The following is a 19,798-nucleotide window of genomic DNA, read 5'->3' on the forward strand; positions in this document are numbered from 1 at the left end:
CCGCTCCCAAGCCGAAAGCAAGATGTCCAACTTTGTCACTGATCTGGGGCCGACAGTGATAGGAGCATGTGATGGCTTATTTCATGGGTAGGCAAACTAAGGCTCGGGGGCCAGATCACCTTCTAAATGCGGCCCACGGACGGTCTGGGAATCAGTGTGTTTTTACACGAGTAGAATGTGTTCTTTTATTTAAAATGCATCTCTGGGTTATTTGTGGGGCCTGCCTGGTGTTTTTACATGAGTAAAATGTGTGGTTTTATTTAAAATGCATTTCTGGGTTATTTGTGGGGCATAGGAATTCATTGGGTTTTTTCCTTCAAAATATAGTCCGGCCCCCCCACAAGGTCTGAGGGACAGTGGTGAAAAAGTTTGCTGACCCCTGCCTTATTCTTTGCAAGAAAGGGGTCTGTGCAAGTACATACATGTGTACTAGAGTTTCCCAAGTCGGACGTGCACACCTTTTAATAGTTGTATGATAAGCCAGTGTTCACAAATTGATGCTTTTTCTGCTAACTGTTAAAGACCCAGCAGTCCAGCTAGGAAAATCAGCTGGCAATCTTTGAGACTGAGCTGAGATCCTAACTTTCTAAATGCAAACTGAATTGAATTCCCCCCCTCCCAATTTCCCTCACATTCTGATTCTCCATTGACCTTGTCTCCCAGTCCTGCAGACCACCACCACCCTCTAGTCCATCCAGCCTCAACAGTTTTCCGCAGAAGTGTCTGAAGTTTTTGAATAAAGCTAATGATATTGATGGTTGTCATGATTTGATGATTAATTTTACAGTTTTCAAAACAGCGTCTTCATCCATACATGGGTTTCACGGCTCTGTACGTAAAAAATGCAACTAGTCCTATACAGTGGTACCCTGGTTTAAGAACAGCTTAGTTTATGAACAACATGGATTAAGAATGCTGCAAACCCGGAAGCAGGTGTTTTGGTTTGTGAACTTAGCCTTGGAATAAGAACATGTTTCGCTTCCTGTTGAGTGTGTTCCATTTGTAAACTGAGTCCCCCGCTGCTATGGAAAAGCACGCCTTGGTTTAAGAACACTTTGGTTGAAGAACGGACTTCCGGAACGGATTAAGTTCGTAAATCAAGGTACCACTGTAATATTGATACAAAATATTAACCATTAAAGGTAAAGGGACCCCTGACCATTAGGTCCAGTCATGGCCGACTCTGGGCTTGCGGCGCTCATCTCGCTTTTTCGGCCAAGGGAGCTGGCGTACAGCTTCCGGGTCATGTGGCCAGCATGACTAAGCCACTTCTGGCAAACCAGAGCAGCGCACGGAAATGTCGTTTAGCTTTCCGCCGGAGTGGTACCTATTTATCTACTTGCACTTTGATGTGCTTTTGAACTGCTAGGTTGGCAGGAGCTGGGACAGAGCAATGGGAGCTCACTCCGTTGCAGCGATTCGAACCGCCAATCTTCTGATCGGCAAGTCCTAGGCTCTGTGGTTTAACCCACAGCGCCACCCACGTCCCTTAACCATTACCCATGCAATAATTAGCATTGTAATGTTCTACATTTCTTTTTACACAGAGGCCAGACCTGTTTTTGACATCATCCACCACAGATGGCCTCCCTGTCCTGGATCCAGAGCTGGTGGGGCAGCTGGGGACCATCAAGGAGCCCTGGACAAGCATAGTGCCCCGAAAAGAGGTGAGTGACTGCCTTTCCTTGAGCTACGTGAGATATGGGAAGGTCTAGCGGCAGGACTACGGAGCTGTATTTCCCTTGAAGTTAGAAATCACTGGGAACTTACGGTGCCTTTGTAACATCTGGCGATTTGCAAGTACAAAAGCAGAGCACATGGAACGTAAGCACACTCCTGAAGCAAGCAGCTCGACTGCTAGAACTGCATCAATTTATATTTTTTATTTTTGCAGTAATTTTTATTAAGGTGTTCCGTCCTGCAATACAATATGAAAAAGGGAAACAGATACTAAAAGAGGGGGGAAAGAAGCACACAAACAGCAGGGAGAGGATTAAGTACATATATCTGAGGCAGTGGACTCACCTGGAAAATATATACAGTGGTGCCTCGCAAGACGAAAAGAATCCGTTCCGCGAGTCTCTTCGTCTTGCGGTTTTTTCGTCTTGCGAAGCAAGCCCATTAGCGGCTTATCGGATTAGCGCTATTAGCGGCTTAGCGGATCAGCTGATAAGCGGCTTAGCGGTTTAGCGGATTAGTTGATTAGCGGCTTAGCGGATCAGCTGATAAGCGGCTTAGCGGCTTAGAAAAAGGGGGGAGGGGAAAAAACTGCAGGAACTCGCAAGACATTTTCGTCTTGCGAATCAAGCCCATAGGAAATTTGTTTTGCGAAGCACCTCCAAAACGGAAAACCCTTTCGTCTAGCGGGTTTTCCATCTTGCGAAGCATTCGTCTTACGGGGCACCACTGTATTCCAGGAGAGGTGACAAGAGCTTATTTCTGCAATTGAGTGTGGTGGCAACTGATGCAGGTGCCTTTTTTTCCTCGTGAGAGAGTGTGTGTGTGTGTGTGTGTGGTCAGATGGATGGACGTGGGATGGGAAGACCAGCACTGTTTTGTGGCCCTGCCTCTTTCCTTTGCCTCTTTGGCTTTGGCGGCCATTTTCTCTTGTGACATGAACCTCACAGCAGCCATTTTAAGACTGGCACCCATGGCACTTTCTCAGAATTCCAAATGTGCCCACTACCCCCAAAAAAGAGTCGGATGAAGACTGAATGCTGAAATATACTCGGAGTCGAGAGTGGATTTCATGCTCTTTATTCAGCTTAGAGTGGTGAGGAGGAATGGAAGTTCCCCCAGAATGTCTGCTTTATATACATTATTTACACAATGGGCCCCATGTGATTGGCTAATTCTGGGATTCACCAGTAGGTCAATCAGGTTGCGGATTCACTTCCACCTAGAGCTGGATTGGGTGGCTCCTGTGGACCAGACTGCTGCATTCTGGATCCTATTGTTCTAGGACCAATCAGACTGCTGCATTCTGGATCCTATTGTTCTAGGACCAATCAGACTGCTGCATTCTGGATCCTATTGTTCTAGGACCAGTCAGACTGCTGCATTCTGGATCCTATTGTTCTAGGACCAATCAGACTGCTGCATTTTGGATCCTATTCAACTCAGTACATAACAAATGCAGAGCTCTTTCCAGGGGCAGTGGCAATACACACACGCTCCTCCACCAACTGCCTGAACAAGGTCTATCTTGTTTCTAGAAGCTCCGATCTGCATTGCAGGCCAGGCATTGGGCGTACAGTCACAGTTCTACATCACTGGGCATGTGCCAAGGTCCACATTCCTCTGTGGGGTCCACTGTTTGTGAACCTCCCAGCACTCCTTCTCCTCATCTGCTCACCTGCCCTTTCAAAGCAGAGCCCTGCTGGATCAGGCCCCATCACAGGGGCCAACCAGATGCCCATTGTGGGAAACCAGCAAGTAAAACAGGAGCACAAAAGCCTTCTTCTCTTCCAGCAAGTGGTATTCGGAAGCACTGCTACCTGTGACCACGAAACACAGCAGAGCTATCGTGACTGATAGTCGTTGGTCACAGAATCCAAGAATCACAGAATTACAGAACTCTAAAGCTGGAAGGTGTCCCCCCCCCCAGGCTCACCTAGCCCAACCCCACCGCAAAATAGGGAACAGGAAAAGACTCTATGACAGGTAGCCCTCCAAATTGCATCAAAACCTCGAGGGAAAGAGAGTCCACTGTCACCTTCAACAGCCCCTTCCAATCCTCGTCTAATCCTTTGTGGCTTAGGGCCCTCGTATTTACAGGACCGCCTCTCCTGGTCTGCCCCGCAGAGGACCTTAAGGTCCATGAATAATCACAGTTTAGAGGTCTCGGGCCCTAAGGAAGTCAGATTATCCTCCACCAGGGCCAGGGCCTTCTCAGTGATGGCTCCGACCTGGTGGAATGCTCTGTCGCATGAGACCAGGGCCTTGCAGGATTTAACTTCCTTCCGCAGGGCCTGTAAGACAGAGCTATTCCGCCTGGCTTTCAATTCGAACTTAGCCTGCTCTTTTATTCCCCTTCCTTCCTTCCCTCCCCCTCCCCTTTTTATGAAGATTCCCCGCTCTGGGATCCCACAGCTAATTCTCCCCTGGTCTCCTCACTGGCCCAAGTAGGACTAATTTAGCCAGCTAGTCCTGGTGATCATCTAATGTTTATTGGATGGATTTCCCCCCTAAATTGATTTTTGAATTCTGAATTTATTGCTATTCACGTTTTATGCTGTATTTTATGCTGGTTTTTTTTTTTTTTTTTTTTTGCATCAATTGTTTTAAATTTGTTGTTAGCCGCCCTGAGCCCGGTTTTCTGAACCGGGAAGGGCAGGATATAAACAAAAATTTATTATTGTTATTTATTAAAGCCTTCTAGGTTGGTGACGAGTTCCACAGTTGCATGAAGAAGGACTTGGTTTTCTCTCTCCTGATAATATAATTTGAGAGGAGAGGAAGCAGGTTCCTCTAACTTGCTAGCCAATCTGCCTTGGTGGGGTGGGGGGGGACTATGTATTTTGGTTCATGGGGAGTGGAGGGCAAACAAATGGAAAACGCAAAGGGAGAGGGAGGAAGGGGGGGTCTTTCTTGGGAGGAGGGACCTGCTCAAGGTCCCCCCCCCCAAAAAAAACCTGGAATTGACAACTGGTAGCAGGTATTGTACTCTGACCCCATTAAAAAGGAACAGCAGCCTATGTCTGGCTGTATGAGTTTCAAGGCTTCCGGCACAATAAAGAGGATTCAGTTCTGAAACCATTTAGCTAATTCTTTGCTATTACAGCTGCATTAGTCTTTAGACCCCAGGCTTTCCCCAGAACTCGTATCTTTCAGGACTGTGAATATATGGCTGACTTCATCAAACCTGAGGGATTGATAAAATCGTTACTAGTGCGTCAGTCACTAAGTGAAGGTCTCGCACACTTCATCCGTCTGGATTTTAAAAAAATAAAAATAAAATAGCATGCCATTAAAATCTGGTTATTAAATGCCCAGGAAGAGGAACAAAGGGCGCAATGGCAACAGCTGCATTTTTAAAAGCACTTTAAAAAGGGGGAATTTACACACAGCAGAATTTGACATTTTTGCATCCTTGGCCCAGATGTTCCAGAGCAGCCACAGATCTGGATTTGCCACAGTTGCTGTCTGAACCAGAGAGTGGTAATCACAGAGCTCTGCAAGCGTTGCCCTAATAAATGTGTTTGAGAGGAGAGAGAATGAAATATTATTATTATTATTATGGTGATTATTTTAATTTATCACACCCCTTTCATCGTAAGGTCCCAGGGCAGGCTGCAATAATTTCAAGTTAATAACACCGAATAAAAATAACAATAATGTCTAATGAAAATTAACGGTTCATACAATAGCTTGTATTTAGGTTTTCAGTCTTTCTGCATTATAAAACTTCAGGATAAGGATGGGTATTGGATGCACAGGGGTGTGGTTGTGTGATTGTGTGTGTGAGAGAGAGCATTCACATGGTTTGGTTTTCCGACTGTAAATTTATCCTCCAAAGCTTTTGCTAGCCTCCCTGCCACCTGCAAGCACAAGAAATAGAGGGGTCAAACAGCTATTTGCATCCCTCCCCAAATGGCTATTAGCAACGTGTGTGTGTGTGTGTGTGTGTGTGTGTGTGTGTGTGTGTGTGTGTAGGGTATTTAAATCAGGAAAAACAATGCAGCTAAATTGGAGCCTCCTGCCCAGTGGCTCCACAAATTAACAGCAGGTCTAGAGGTTGTTAAGCACCCCTCCTTCAGAGCCCCTTCCCCATATTTAAGGCAGCAGTGTGAGGCTGCTACTTACTGACTTTTTCCTCCCGCTGCTTTGATTGAAGACTTTAAAATCTTATAAAACCATGCAGAAGATTCCTTACTAAGCTGTGCATCAATGGAGCTTGTTTCTAGAACGATTTTGGATATCTGCATTAAGTTATGCAACTGTGAAGCTTCAGGGTGGTAGGTGTGAATAGAGAGATTATTTCGGTGGGTTTCCCCCATTATATCTGGTTTTGTGTGCTCTTCTTTCTGCCCCTCCTCCCAAAAAACACAGTTTCTCTATAATGCAGAAACTAATGCTTGCATCTGCAACGTGTTGATTTAAGCAATGGGTTTATTGTAATGCAAAACCGCAACAGCACTGTTTCCTCTTCACAAAGCAACCTATTTTTTAATGCTGCAGAGGAATTTGTATAGGTTTAGTGCATCCTGCTACCTTCATTGTGATGCTGCCGCCTGCTTGCTAACCGCTGGCTCTCTCTCAGCTCGTGCAACAAGCACATCCATAGCTTTGGGTTCTCGTTCCACATGCTGGAACAAAGCTGGCAATAAAATACAAGAAGCTATTTTTTTGCTCCCCCTGCCCCCAGCATACAGATATCCAAACCCCACTCACTCAATCTACTGAACTTTTTTGCTTTGCCGCTCATTGCTGTATGCAGTTAATTTTGACCACGGCTTAATATGAAAAAAACACAATAAACGACTTGATGCATCACGGCTGGACATGAACCAGCTCAGCAAATGCTACGTGAGCGAATGCCTGCAGCCTAGTGGGTGAGGAAGCCTTCTGAGTAAAGGTAAAGGACCCCTGACCGTTAAGTCCAGTTGTGGACGACTCTGGGGTTGCGGCGCTCATCTCGCTTTACTGGCCGAGGGAGCTGGCCTTTGTCTGCAGACAGGTTTTCCAGGTCATGTGTCCAGCATGACTAAGCCGCTTCTGGCAAAACCAGAGCAGCCCACGGAAACGCCGTTTACCTTCCCGCCGGAGCGGTACCTATTTATCTACTTGCACTTTGACGTGCTTTCGAACTGCTAGGTTGGCAGGAGCTGGGACCAAACAATCGCGGAGATTCAAACCGCCGACCTTCTGATCGGCAAGCTCTAGGCTCAGTGGTTTAGACCACAGTGCCACCTGCGTCCCTGCCTTCTGAGTAAAAGGTAAAGGTAAAAGGACCCCTGACCATTAGGTCCGGTTGTGGCCGACTCTGGGGTTGCGGCCCTCATCTCGCTTTACTGGCCAAGGGAGCCGGTGTACAGCTTCTGGGTCATGTGTCCAGCATGACTAAGCCGCTTCTGGCAAAACCAGAGCAGCCCACGGAAACGCCGTTTACCTTCCCGCCGGAGCGGTACCTATTTATCTACTTGCACTTTGACGTGCTTTCGAACTGCTAGGTGGGCAGGAGCAGGGACCGAACAACAGGAGCTCACCCCATGGTGGGGATTCGAACCGCCGACCTTCCAATCGGCAAGCCCTAGGCTCTGTGGTTTAACCTACAGCGCCACCCGCATCCCTGCCTTCTGAGTAGTTCAGAGCAAGTGGAAAGTCGGGGTGAAAGAGATGGTTTTGTGCCCTAGGGTTCGTTAAAGGAAAATGCTCATCTAAAGCAGTACAGGGGGTTGCGGTTGACTGTGTCCTTGATCTCAGATGATGCCGGAGGCAGCAATGCCTCTGAATACCAGCTGGTGGGAAAGGCAGAAGGGGAGAGGTCTCTGGTGCTCAGGTTGTACTTGAGATATCTGGGTAGCTCCTTCAAGAACAGGATTCTGGACTGGATGGGCCATTGGCCCAATACCTCAGGGCTTTTTCTCAGCCAGAACTTGCTGGAACTCAGTTCTGGCCCCTCTCAGGTGGGCGCCATTGCCATTCCAAGAGAATGTTGCGTTCCGGCTCCTCTTTTTCTAGAAAAATAGCACTGGTTCTTCTTATGTTAAGAATGCCACCCTCAGTCTGGAAAAGGTCCTTTATCCTGCTGCATCCCTTGGGTCTGGGGTGGGGAGCCTGTGCTGGACTCCAACAGCCATCCCTGCCTATTGGCCATGATGGCTGAAGCTGATGGGAGCATTGACAGGACGGCAGGCTCCCGAACCCTGCTTTAGCCAAGCTCATCAGAACTGACTTAGGGCATCTGAAAAGAAAGAATAATGTGAGGGTTTTCCAGAGGAAGCCTCCTTTGCTGTTGCTGGGTTTATTTTCTCACGTGGCCAAAGCAGAAGACAGACATTTTTATTATTACATGAGCTAGAATTGCAGCAGATGTCTTCAGTGTTATCATGGGCTGTAAATGGTATCCCAGCCCAGGACCAGGTGGCCAGGGTGGGGGTGGGAACCACTACAAAGGTCCAAAAGAGGTCCAAAAGAGGTCCATGTATCATAATAATAATAATAATAATAATAATAATAATAATAATAATAATTTATACCCCACCCATCTGGCTGGGCTTCCTCAGCTACTCTAGGCAGCTTCCAACAAAATACTAAAATACGGTAATTCATCAGACATTTAAAGCTTCCCTAAACAGGGCTGCCTTCAAATGTCTTCTAAAAGTTTGGTAGTTAATTTCCTCCTTGACATTTGGTGGGAGGGCGTTCCACAGGGCGGGTGCCACTACTCAGAAGGCCCTCTGCCTGGTTCCCTGTAACTTTGCTTCTCGCAGTGAGGGAACCGCAAGAAGGCCCTCGGTGCTGGACCTCAGTGTCCGGGCAGAACGATGGGGTTGGAGACAAAATACGTATTTCTTGTTCAGTGCACACACTGTTCTGAATAAGTGTTTGTGAACTTGTGCCGTCAACCAAGCATTTTGGATCATTCCCAATTCTGTACAAATGTTTGCTTCCACACAAACAGTGCGGTGGTGCACAGTCGCATTTGTATGTTTTTGTAGGCAAAATCATCATGTGATACACATTGTGTGGTATTACACATACAAGTTTAATGTTTAAAGTGTATGGTTAGTTCAGCTTATATTTTACATATTAATCATTAGGATCTTAATATTTTCAACAGGTATGCATATTTCCATATTTATTATTAACAAGAACACAATATTGCACATTTATTTTGTATCCCACGTAAATATTTTTAGCTGATCTGTCCTTGCTGGGGGGCCTGAAACATTTTTCACTGGGTCCAGACCTGCTTTTGGCGGCTGTGTCCTAGCTGACACAAATCTCAAGATTGCAGAGAAGTAGGATGGTTTGCAAGGCCTCAGCCACAGACCTTTTGCAAATGCCCATTGCTTTTTCCTTTTTTAGAGATATGCCTTGTACTCTGGGCATGGCAAATGAGGTTCATCATGAGCTGCAATCTTTCCTGACTCTTCCAACTTTCCTCTTGTGAGTTGAATGACACGGGAGTCCCAGGTCGCAGTTTGCATTTGTGATAGAAAACGTTGACGATCTTGCCTGCTGTTAGGAGCAAGAGACAAGAGGCAGAAGGAGAAAAGCAGCTGGTGTGCGAATCTGGCTCTGGGGAGAGTTTTCACACATGTCACTCCAAGCACCTTTCAGCTGCACTCACACTTGTCTGTTTGTATGTGTGAATGCTGGCATCGCAAGAGAGAAAGTGGAATGAGCCTTTGATCAAGGTGCATTTTAGTCAGTGTAGGTTTTATTATAAAATGCATTCAACACACAGCAGCAGCCACCAAGGCCCAGGGCCTGAAGTTCTTATGGCCGTCACTGCTTCCAGTAGCAAATTCAGCTGGTGCGTACTGATGGGTTGGAGTCTCTATAGAGGGGGGAAAGCGGGGGGAGGAGGCGGTACCAATAGTCTTTGGGGGGACCCAGAAGCTTAAGAACCACAAGTAAGGAGGGGGGAAAGCAAATTCATTCCTCCCCCCAAAGTCAATGAGGACTAAGCGTGCTCAACAGCCACGGAATGATGACTATCAGCTGGAAGGGGGGGGGATTTATGGCAAAGGAAACATATATTAGCATCAAATGTGTGCAAAAATGCATGTTTAAGCTATCAGAAAGAAAGAAAGAAAGAAAGAAAGAAAGAAAGAAAGAAAGAAAGAAAACCATAAACATATGCAGTAATGGGGTGAACATGGCTAGAGTGTGGGACGTCCTCATTCCCAGACTATACTCTGTCATTTTAACCTGTCAGTCTGCCTACCGAAGGGTTTCAACAACTTCCTCATATGGATGAGGGATGGGAGAGTACTAGTAGTTCCATTTCCTCTCAATTTCTCCACTCACACACTTCCCCACATCCATTTGCATTTTTTTAAAAAGTCCTCATGAAAATTCATCAGCATTTTCATGCAAATTTCTCCTAATAGGCACATTTTGCCTAATATACACGTTTTGCAAAGCAGGTTCCCCCAATATAATGCCTTTTTTTCTATGTTACCTTTTCTTTGTGAGCTTCACTAATAATGCCTCTTTATTCACGCTTAGCTACAGCATAGGCTCTTTTGTACGCATTACATGGCTAGAAGACTCCACTGTAAAATTCAGAGAAGGGCCAATTTAGAAGGACGTTTCTATGTTTCAGTTTGCATGTTGTTTCGGGAAGTGTGGATTAGGCAAATTCACCTTTCAGTACACACTGAATCGGCTTTCTCCCTAATTCAGATGTGTATCCATACCCTCCAAGTGTCCCGATTTTTCTGAGACTGTCACAAAATTCCTAAATCATGGCTTCTGACTTGATCCTAGGTAAAGGTAAAGGGACCCCCGACCATTAGGTCCAGTCGTGACCCACTCTGGGTTTGCGGCGCTCATCTCGCTTTATCGGCCGAGGGAGCCGGCGTACAGCTTCCAGGTCATGTGGCCAGTATGACTAAGCCGCTTCTGGCGAACCAGAGCAGTGCACAGAAACACTTTCCACCGGAGCAGTACCTCTTTATCTACTTGCACTTCGTGCTTTGGAACTGCTAGGTTGGCAGGAGCAGGGACCGAGCAATGGGAGCTCACCCCGTTGCGGGGATTCGAACTGCCAACCTTCTGATCGGCAAGTCCTAGGCTCTGTGGTTTAACCCACGGTGCCACCCGCGTCCCTTGACTTGATCCTAGGCAGACTCAATTTCCCCTGGCCAGTAGACAGGGGCTGCGGCAGCAGCTCCTGGGGTGGCAGCATTGGGAAGCAGACAGGTGGGCTCTCGGACCCTGCTAGTGGTGTCACACCTTCTGACCCTTCCTCTTGTTACTTTCTTCAGGCGAGGGAGAAGGGGCTTGCCCAGCTAGGGTGCCCGGTGGCCTCCCCAAGGCAAACGGAGGAATTAATGGGGGCCCAGAAGGCCTCTCCAATCCCCGCCCTGCAGGGCGGAACACCTTTGCCATATTTCCATGCAGTGTTGAAGTCACTCAAGCTGTCCTGCTCTAGGGCTGGGATCCCATCCTCTCCCCACAGCCCTGCCTTCACCCTCAACAGGACGTTGCCACAGCGCCCGGTCTTTGTGGCGTCCCTGGATGCCACACACACATGGTTCTGTTCTGCATGGGTGCACTGTCAGACGGAAACTGAAAACATTTGACAGGTGACATGGCCAGGCCAGCCTGGGTGAGTGGAGAGGTGTAGAGCTCTTTTATCTCAATTTCCTGAGACATTCCCCACGTTTCCTGTCTTGAGTTTCTGCCTTCGGCCTGCTTTCAGGGCAGGGCATTAGGCACTCCTTGCTCAAGTCGCATGTGTATTCTACAACTGGAGCAGACTCACCATTCACAGACATCAGTTTTCCTGGCTCGTCTCACACGCTCCTTAGTAACCTACTGGGGGCGTTTCCAATTTGGAAGACGGTATAGCAAGATCCTGCAAGTCTCCTGCTGGCCTTGCATGCCACTGGTGCCGCCACTCTGCCAAACTAGAGATTGTCAAGAGCGGTCCAGGCAAGAGGTTGTGAAAGTCAGGGTGGCTCCAAGATTCGGGAGGCAGGATCTTTTCTGCTTGACATCCATCTGCAGTTGTTACAGTGCCATCTAGTGCCATTTAGAATCAATGCACATGCATTCAGCAAAAAGCATGCACCTCCCTGCTCCATTCAGGCATTTGTTCTGACATGCAATGCTCGCCATGTGCAGGAGGGAGCAAGGAGAGTTGTTGCTGCCTTCATCTCCGGTCTGCCGGCTTCCCATGGCCTCCCACTGCGGTTGGCCGCTGTGAGAACAGGAGGTTGGACTAGGTGGGCCACTGACCTGATCCAGCCCAGCCAGGCTCTTCTTATCCTCCCTGTATTTTCCTGACAAAACACATTTGTCATGCTTCAGTTCTGTGCTTTTATGTGTGATTGAAGAGGCTTGTTACTGGGGATTTTGACCCCCTTCCAGCTCTAATCATTCCTATTGTCGCTCTGAGCTGGAATTGGCTCCTGTTTCAGGGCCAGAGCAACCGAGCAAAGCCCATTTGGCGAGGAGGACAATGGAAGCTAATGCATTTCGGGGTGCTGGATTGCACCAATCTTTTTCCAAGCTTCTCTGCGTTACAGCCCTTAATCCTCTGCGATTAGCTGCCACCTGCCGCAAGGCTTGTTATTACCAAGGTAGAATTTTGAGGCTGATCCCGTTTTGCTGGCTTTCGATAAATGGCACTTTGAAGAGGGATGCCTGAGTAAGACGATCTGGGAGGAGAGTCAGAGAAAGGGGGATGGGGGAAGGCTGCAAACCCCTCAGACTGAGGGGTAGGTGTCACTAAGGCTGTCATTCTGTGGGCACACAGGAATCTGTGTTGCAGGGCTTGGACTTGATGACCCTCATGATTATTTCCAGCTCTTCTATCTATGATTCTATGCGTCTTTGCTGAGTCAGACCATTGGCTGGCATCCATTTGTCTTGGGAGACAACAGAGGAGTGTGCCTTTTGGAGTGAGGTCAGGCTGTTGGAAGTTTGCAGTACCTGCCATGGTTGCAGAGCTCTGCACTCCTTCCATTTCTCCTCTGGCCACAGCTAGGGGTACATGACTGCCTATCTCTAGGCACTGTGGTCATCTGCAATGGGTTCCCACACTGCAGGGTTGATGTTGCCAGCCTTCATGTCGTGGTTGCAGACATCTTTGTAGCACAGAGTCGGCCTGCCAATTTGCCCTGTGGAGAACTTTCTTGGGAATCCTGCCATCTTCCATTCTGTGGGCGTAACCAAGCCAGCATAGAAGTCGCTGAGACAGGAGTGCAAACACCCTGGGAATGTGGGTTTAGAACAGGGGTCAGCAACATTCTTCAGCCATGGGCCGGTCCACTGTCCCTCAGACCATGTGGTGGGCCAGACTATATTTTGAAGGGGGGGGGATGAACGAATTCCTATGCCCCACAAATAACTCAGAGATGCATTTTAAATAAAAGCACACATTCTTCTCATGTAAAAACACCAGGCAGGCCCCACAAATAACCCAGAGATGCATTTTAAATAAAAGGACACATTCTACTCATGTAAAAACATGCTGATTCCCCAACCGTACATGGGCTGGATTGAGAAGGCGATTGGGCCGCATCCGGCCCCCAGGCCTTAGGTTGCCTACCCCTGGTTTAGAAGAGCACATCTTTGTTTTGACTTATTTCCCGCCATGTGATACCCAAAATCCTCCTGACACAGTGCATGTGGAAGGCATTGAGGCATCGCTCATGACGGTTGTACGTTGCCCATGACTCACTCCCATAGAGCAGCGTGTTCAATGCGTAAGCCTAGTAGACCTTCATCTTGGTATTGGCTGTTGGCATCACATTTTCCCATACCTTTTTGGAGAGGTGATTGCCAAAACTGCCTTACCAATATGCTTGTCCAACTCAGCGATGGTGGAGAGATTGCTGGTTATGCTGGGACCCAGGTAGAGAGAATTGTCTACCACCTCAAACATGTGGTCACCAGTGCTGATGCCGTGGAGTGCTGGCAATGTCTTGACCCAAAATGTTGGCCATTGTCAGGCTGATGGTAAGGCCAAACTCCCCGTAGGCTTAGCAAAACAGCTGATGAGTCTCCGCAGTGATGAATCTTGGAGTGTGCTTTCAAGGCTGCGTCATCTGCAAAAAACATCTCTTGGATAAGTATCTGCCACACTTTTATCTTGGCGCAGAGGCGTGCCAGGTTGAACAGACCCCCATCACTCCTCAAAGGAAAGTACACACTATCTTCAGTTGAGTTGAACGCATAGGAGAGCAACGGGGAGAAGAATATATCAATGGGTGTTGAAACGAGAACACGGCCCTGTTTCATGCTGCTCTTTATAGGGAAGGTGTCTGAGGATGAATCATCATATTGGACAGTGCCGTACATGTTCTCATGGAAAGACACAATCGCCTAACTCAATATTGTCTACAGGCAGAGTGACTTGCTAGGGTTTCACACAGAGGTATTTATTTGCCCTTCCTAGAGATTCCAGAGATTGAACCTGGGACCTTCTGCATACAAAGCATAAGAGCACCAGAAGCTGCTTCATGCCCAGTTATGCTCTAGGTTCTTCTAGCTCAGTATTGCCCACACTGACTGGCAGCTGCTGTCTAGGATGTCAGGCAGGGATCGTCCCTGCTGAACCAGAGAAGCATAATAATAATAATAATAATAATAATAATAATAATAATAATTTATTATTTATACCCTGTCCATCTGGCTGGGTTTCCCCAGCCACTCTGGGCAGCTTCCAACAGAACACTAAAATACAATAACCTATTAAACATTAAAAGCTTCCCTAAACAGGGCTGCCTTCAGATGTCTTCTAAAAGTTTGGTAGTTATTTTTCTCTTTGACATCTGGTGGGAGGGTGTTCCACAGGGCGGGTGCCACTACCGAGAAGGCCCTCTGCCTGGTTCCCTGTATCTTGGCTTCTAGCAGTGAGGGAACCGCCAGAAGGCCCTCGGCGCTGGACCTCAGTGTCTGGGCTGAACGATAGGGGTGGAAACGCTCCTTCAGGTATACTGGACTGAGGCTGTTTAGGGCTTTAAAGGTCAGCACCAACAATTTGAATTGTGCTCAGAAACGTACTAGAATGCAGATCTCTCAGGACCAGTGTTATGTGGTCTCGGCGGCCACTCCCAGTCACCTGTCTAGCTGCCGCATTCTGGATTAGTTGTAGTTTCTGGGTAGCCTTCAAAGGTAGCCCCACATAGAGCACATTGCAGTAGTCCAAGCGGGAGATAACCAGAGCATGCACCATTCTTGTGAGACAGTCCACGGGCAGATAGGGTCTCAGCCTGCATACCAGATGGAGCTGATAAACAGCTGCCCTGGACACAGAATTGACCTGTGCCTCCATGGACAGCTGTGAGTCCAAAATGACTCCCAGGCTGCGCACCTGGTCCTTCAGCGGCACAGTTACCCCATTCAAGACCAGAGAGTCCCCCACACCCGCCCGCCCCCTGTACTTCTGTCTTGTCAGGATTCAACCTCAATCTGTTAGCCCCCATCCATCCTCCAACTGCCTCCAGTCACTCACACAGGACCTTCACCGCCTTCACTGGTTCTGATGTGAAAGAGAGGTAGAGCTGGGACATCAACAGTATCTGCTTTAGAAACGAAGCTTGCTGGATTCATCCACCGTCCTGCGATGATGATGATGATGATTTATTTGTACCCCACCGATCTGGCTGGGCTTCCCCAGCCACTCTGGGCGGCTTCCAACAAAGTATTAAAATACTGTAATGCATCAGACATTAAAAGCTTCCCTAAAGAGGGCTGCCTTCAGATGTCTTCTAAAAGTCTGGTAGTTGTTGTTCTCTTTGACATCTGGTGGGAGGGTATTCCACAGGGCAGGAGCCACCACCGAGAAGGCCCTCTTCCTGGTTCTCTATAACTTGACTTCTTACAGTGAGGGCCCTCAGTGCTGGACCTCAACATCCGGGCAGAACGATGGGGATGGAGACGCTCCTTCACATGGCTTTAAAACAGGTTTCACAAATTCATGGAGGATGGTGCTAATGCTGGCTCTTGGGCATGATGGCCCTGCTCTCCCTCCACAGTTGGGGGCAGAAATGTTTCTGAATGTCAGTTGCTGGAAGCTACAGGAGAGAAGAGAGCTCTGGTGCTTGAAACCTGCTAGCGGGCATCCCTTTAAGGCATCTGCTTGGCCACTGTGAGAAGGGGATGCTAGATTAGGTGGGCCATTGGCCTGATCCAGCAGGCTGTTCTTATGGAAGAGGGCTCTTGTGCTCTAATCCTGCTTGCTGGTTTCCCACAGGCATCTGATTGGCCACTGTGGGAACAGAGTGCTGGACTAGAAGAGCCTTTCAACAGCTTTCAATTCATATATTAGCTCAGGAAGTTTGGACTGGGTTCATCCAGCAGGCTATGTTCTTTTCTTCTCAAGCACTTTATACCTATTTGGGAACAAAGATGATGATGATGATATTTGATTTATATCCCTCCATCCCCAACCGAAGCTGGGCTCAGGGCGGCTAACAACAGTAAAGTAATACAGCAGTCTAAAATCAATTCATTATTGATTCAAATCAAATTAATGGCAACCATTGGGCTAGAGTTCTGTGAGGATTACCAAAGGAGGAGGTCAGGCTGTGCCTTGGCCAAAGGCCTGGTGGAACAGCTCTGTCTTGCAGGCCCTGCAGAAAGATGTCAAGTCCCGCAGGGCCCTAGTCCCTTGTGACAGAGCATTCCACCAGATCAGGGCATGGCCGAAAAAGCCCTGGCTCTGGTTGAGGCCAGTCTAACCTCCCTGTGGCCCGGGACCTCCAAGATGTTTTTGTTTGAAGACCGTAATGTCCTCCATGGGACATACCAGGAGAGGCGGTCCAGTGGGTACGAGGGTCCTAGGCCGTATAGGGCTTTAAAGGTTAAAACCAGCACCTTAAACCTGATCCTGTACTCCACCGGGAGCCAGTGCAGCTGGTATAGTACTTGTTAAGTTGTGGGTTGACATAGCAGACGACACAGCGATTTCTCCAAGTAGCTCTTTATTTTGTAAGCTGGAATCGAACTGACTGCAAACAGCTCAGCCGGCCTGCTTTTATAGGCAGCCGGCTGTCAACATTGTAGCAACAACAGCCTGACGTGGACCTGAGTGAAAACTATCTACAGACCTGAGTGAAAACTATATACAGTATCCCCCTGCTGGCCCAGGGTGAAACTTCACTACATAACAGTACTGGGTGAATGTGATCCCACAGCGAGGACCCCGTAAGGAGTCTCGCTGCAGCATTCTGCACCCGCTGGAGTTTCTGGGTCAGTCTCAAGGGCAGCCCCACGTAGAGCGAGTTACAATAATCCAGATGAGACTTGGATTTTGCAGATTCCCCATGTATTCCTATGAGCTTTGTTGCATATGCTCTCATTCTTCAAGAGCCTGCCTTGGAAATTTGCGGGAGGGGGAGAGAACACGTCCAGACCACTTCTGGTAGATGTAACTGAGCTGTTGTGCAGCATGGATTAGAAACCGGCTGAGTCCTGCCTAGGCAGCAGAGTGCTGCAAAACCTCGTTGTTGCACTTGTCATGGAACAGTTGATTGGTGCCTGATTTACTGCTAATTCTGTAAGCCAAACAGACCTTTTTAAGTGCTAATTAACAGCCCAAACGAAAGGAGCTCATTAGACGTTGTTGTAGCTAGCTCGCTAACAAGCCCAAATTATTTTGTGCTAATTAGAATTCTGAGCCAAGCAGGGTCTGCCAGCCAAACTGAAGCAGACAGAATATGAGCAGAATATGGTGTATGTGAGAAATGTCATATCTTGGCATATTGAATGGTGAGGGGGAGAGAGAGGGGGAGATATCTTTATTTCCTTTTTGCGTCATTAACCCCCAATGGCATATCGGCATTATCAGTGTTGAATGAAGCATATCCCAGCCTTGTAGTACAAGCTGACCTTATGCTCTTTGAGTAAATGGATGTACTGCCCACCTTGGGCCAGTAAATAAAACCTGCAAAGTCACTGTCATTAAAATATGTAGGCTCAGTAAACAACTTTCAAGGATGAGAGAAAAGGTGGTGGTTATTATTATTATTATTATTAATTAAATTTGTATTCCGCCCTTCATCCGCAGATCTCAGGGCGGTTCGTGACATTAAATAACAGTATAAAAACCACAAAATACATAGTAAAAATAAGAACAACAAGCCAATAATCCCCCCTCCCACAACACATTGAAAAGGGCATCGGATGTGAATCAGCCAAAGGCCTGGTTGAAGAGGAAGGTTTTTGCCTGGTGCCTAAATGTGTATAATGAACATTCCGGGGGGGGGGGGGGGGAGAGAGAGCATTCCACAAATGGGGAGCCACTGCAGAAAAGACCCATTTTTGAGTTGCCACCCTCTGGACCTCTTGTTGAGAAAGCGCATAAAGAAGGACCTCGGATGATGATTGCGAAGTCCGGGTTGGTTTATATGGGAAGAAGCGGTCCTTGAGGTTTTGTGGTCCTGAGCCGTTTAAGGCTTTATAGGTCAAAAGCAGCACTTTGAATTGGGCCTGGAAGCTAACTGGCAGTCAGTGCAGTTGGACCAGGATTGGTGCAACCTGGCCGCCAAATTCTGCACCAGCTGAAGCTTCCAAACCATCTTCAGAGGCAGCCATACATATAACGTATTGCAGCAATCCAACCTATTGGTTACCAAAGCATAGACAACAGAAGTTAGGCTCTCCCTGTTTAGATAGGGGGGGGGGCATCTGGGCCACCAATCAAAGCTAATGGAAGACATTCTGAGGCCACCTAAGCCTCAAGTGACAGCAAAGGATGCAGAAGATCCAGCTGCATACCCACTCCTTCAGAGGGAGTGTAACCCCATTAAGAGCAGGCAACCTCCTAGCCATCCAGTCTAGGGAACTGCCCACCCAGTGCCTCAGTGACGAATACCATCATTCCGGACAACCAAAGCAGTTTGTGTGCCAAAACCGGGCCTAAACACTGATTGAAATGGATCTAGAAAATCAGTTTCTTCCAAGAGTGCCTGGATCTGGTCCGAGACCACCCGCTCAAGAACCTTGCCCAGGGAGCGAAAAGCAACTAACTAGCAGCTACTTTTCTGAGTCCAGGGATGGTTTCTTGAGAAGTGGTTTCACCACTGCCTCCTCCAAGCAGGCAGGGACCGCCATTTCTCGCAAGGAGGCATAAACCACTTCCCTGGTCCAGCCAGCTGTCCCCTTCTAGTTTTTATCAGCCAAGAGGGACAAGAGTCCATAGTGCCCTGACCGATCCAAGCACCTTGTCCTCATCCTTGAGTCTTGGATGAACTGAAATTCATCCAACACAACAGGGCAAGACAGTGCTCTGTACACCCCATGAGATTCATCTGCTATAACAGCAGAGTCAAGATCTCTGTGGGTGCAAGCGATTTTATGCTCAAAATGCTTTGCAAACAAGTCACAGTGAGCTACCAGCTGTTCGGTCACCTCCTTTGGGCCAGCCTGTAAAAAGCCCAGCACTGCCTAGGAAGAACTCCGCCGGACAACGAAATGAGAATGCAAATGTAGCAAAGAAGGTATACTTTATTGCCTTCACTGCCACTAGGTAGGTTTGATGATGTCCCGTTGCATTCAACCAGAACTTTCCTTCACCTGAGTTTGAGCTGTCTCCAAACTTGTTTCCTTGCCCTAAGCTCTGGAGTATACCGGGGAGCCTAATGGGCTCCACAAAGTGAGAGAGGGCAATCCGGAGCGATCGTGGCAACTGCCCAAGCAATTTGGATGTTCCAGAGGTCTGGCAGGGCTTCAGCAGGAGTGCCAGCCATATCATCCAGAAAATCCCCCACAACTGTCTGGAAACCCATTGGACCCATCAGCCTCAGAGGACAGACCATCCTCAAAAGTCCCCTGCCTCTGCAGAAGGGAAAAGGTGTGAAAGCCTACATCTCAACAGGAAGCTTTGGGAAGAAAATTCCTGGCTTTATAAAAGTAAACCAAAGAGTAAGGCATGTGGGAGAGATTTGGAGGAGGCGGAGAGTGCCATATAGATCTTAAAATGCCGGATGTGATGGACTCTTGCAATTGGCCTTGACCAAATGCAACAGCAAATAATATAATAATAATAATAATAATAATAATATAATAATAATAATAATAATAATAATAATAATATAAAGGCAATGTGATTCTTGGCTGCATCAACAAAAATCAAGTGTCCAGATCAAGGGAAGTAATAGTACTGCAA

At 47.7% G+C, this 19,798-nt stretch overlaps 1 protein-coding gene across 3 annotated transcripts in view; it reads left to right on the forward strand.

Moving 5' to 3' along the window:
* The window catches only part of CCDC33 (coiled-coil domain containing 33), a 186,939-nt gene that overhangs the window by 112,231 nt on the left and 54,910 nt on the right, over window positions 1-19,798 (forward strand). For all 3 annotated transcript variants that reach the window (XM_079991516.1, XM_079991514.1, XM_079991515.1), the window contains one exon: window positions 1,548-1,667. In XM_079991516.1, coding sequence (XP_079847642.1) covers window positions 1,548-1,667 — 120 coding nt within the window. The remainder of the gene's footprint in view (window positions 1-1,547; window positions 1,668-19,798) is intronic.

This window comes from Podarcis cretensis (genome assembly GCF_951804945.1).
Source record: "Podarcis cretensis genome assembly, chromosome: 9".
NCBI classification, from domain to species: domain Eukaryota; kingdom Metazoa; phylum Chordata; class Lepidosauria; order Squamata; family Lacertidae; genus Podarcis; species Podarcis cretensis.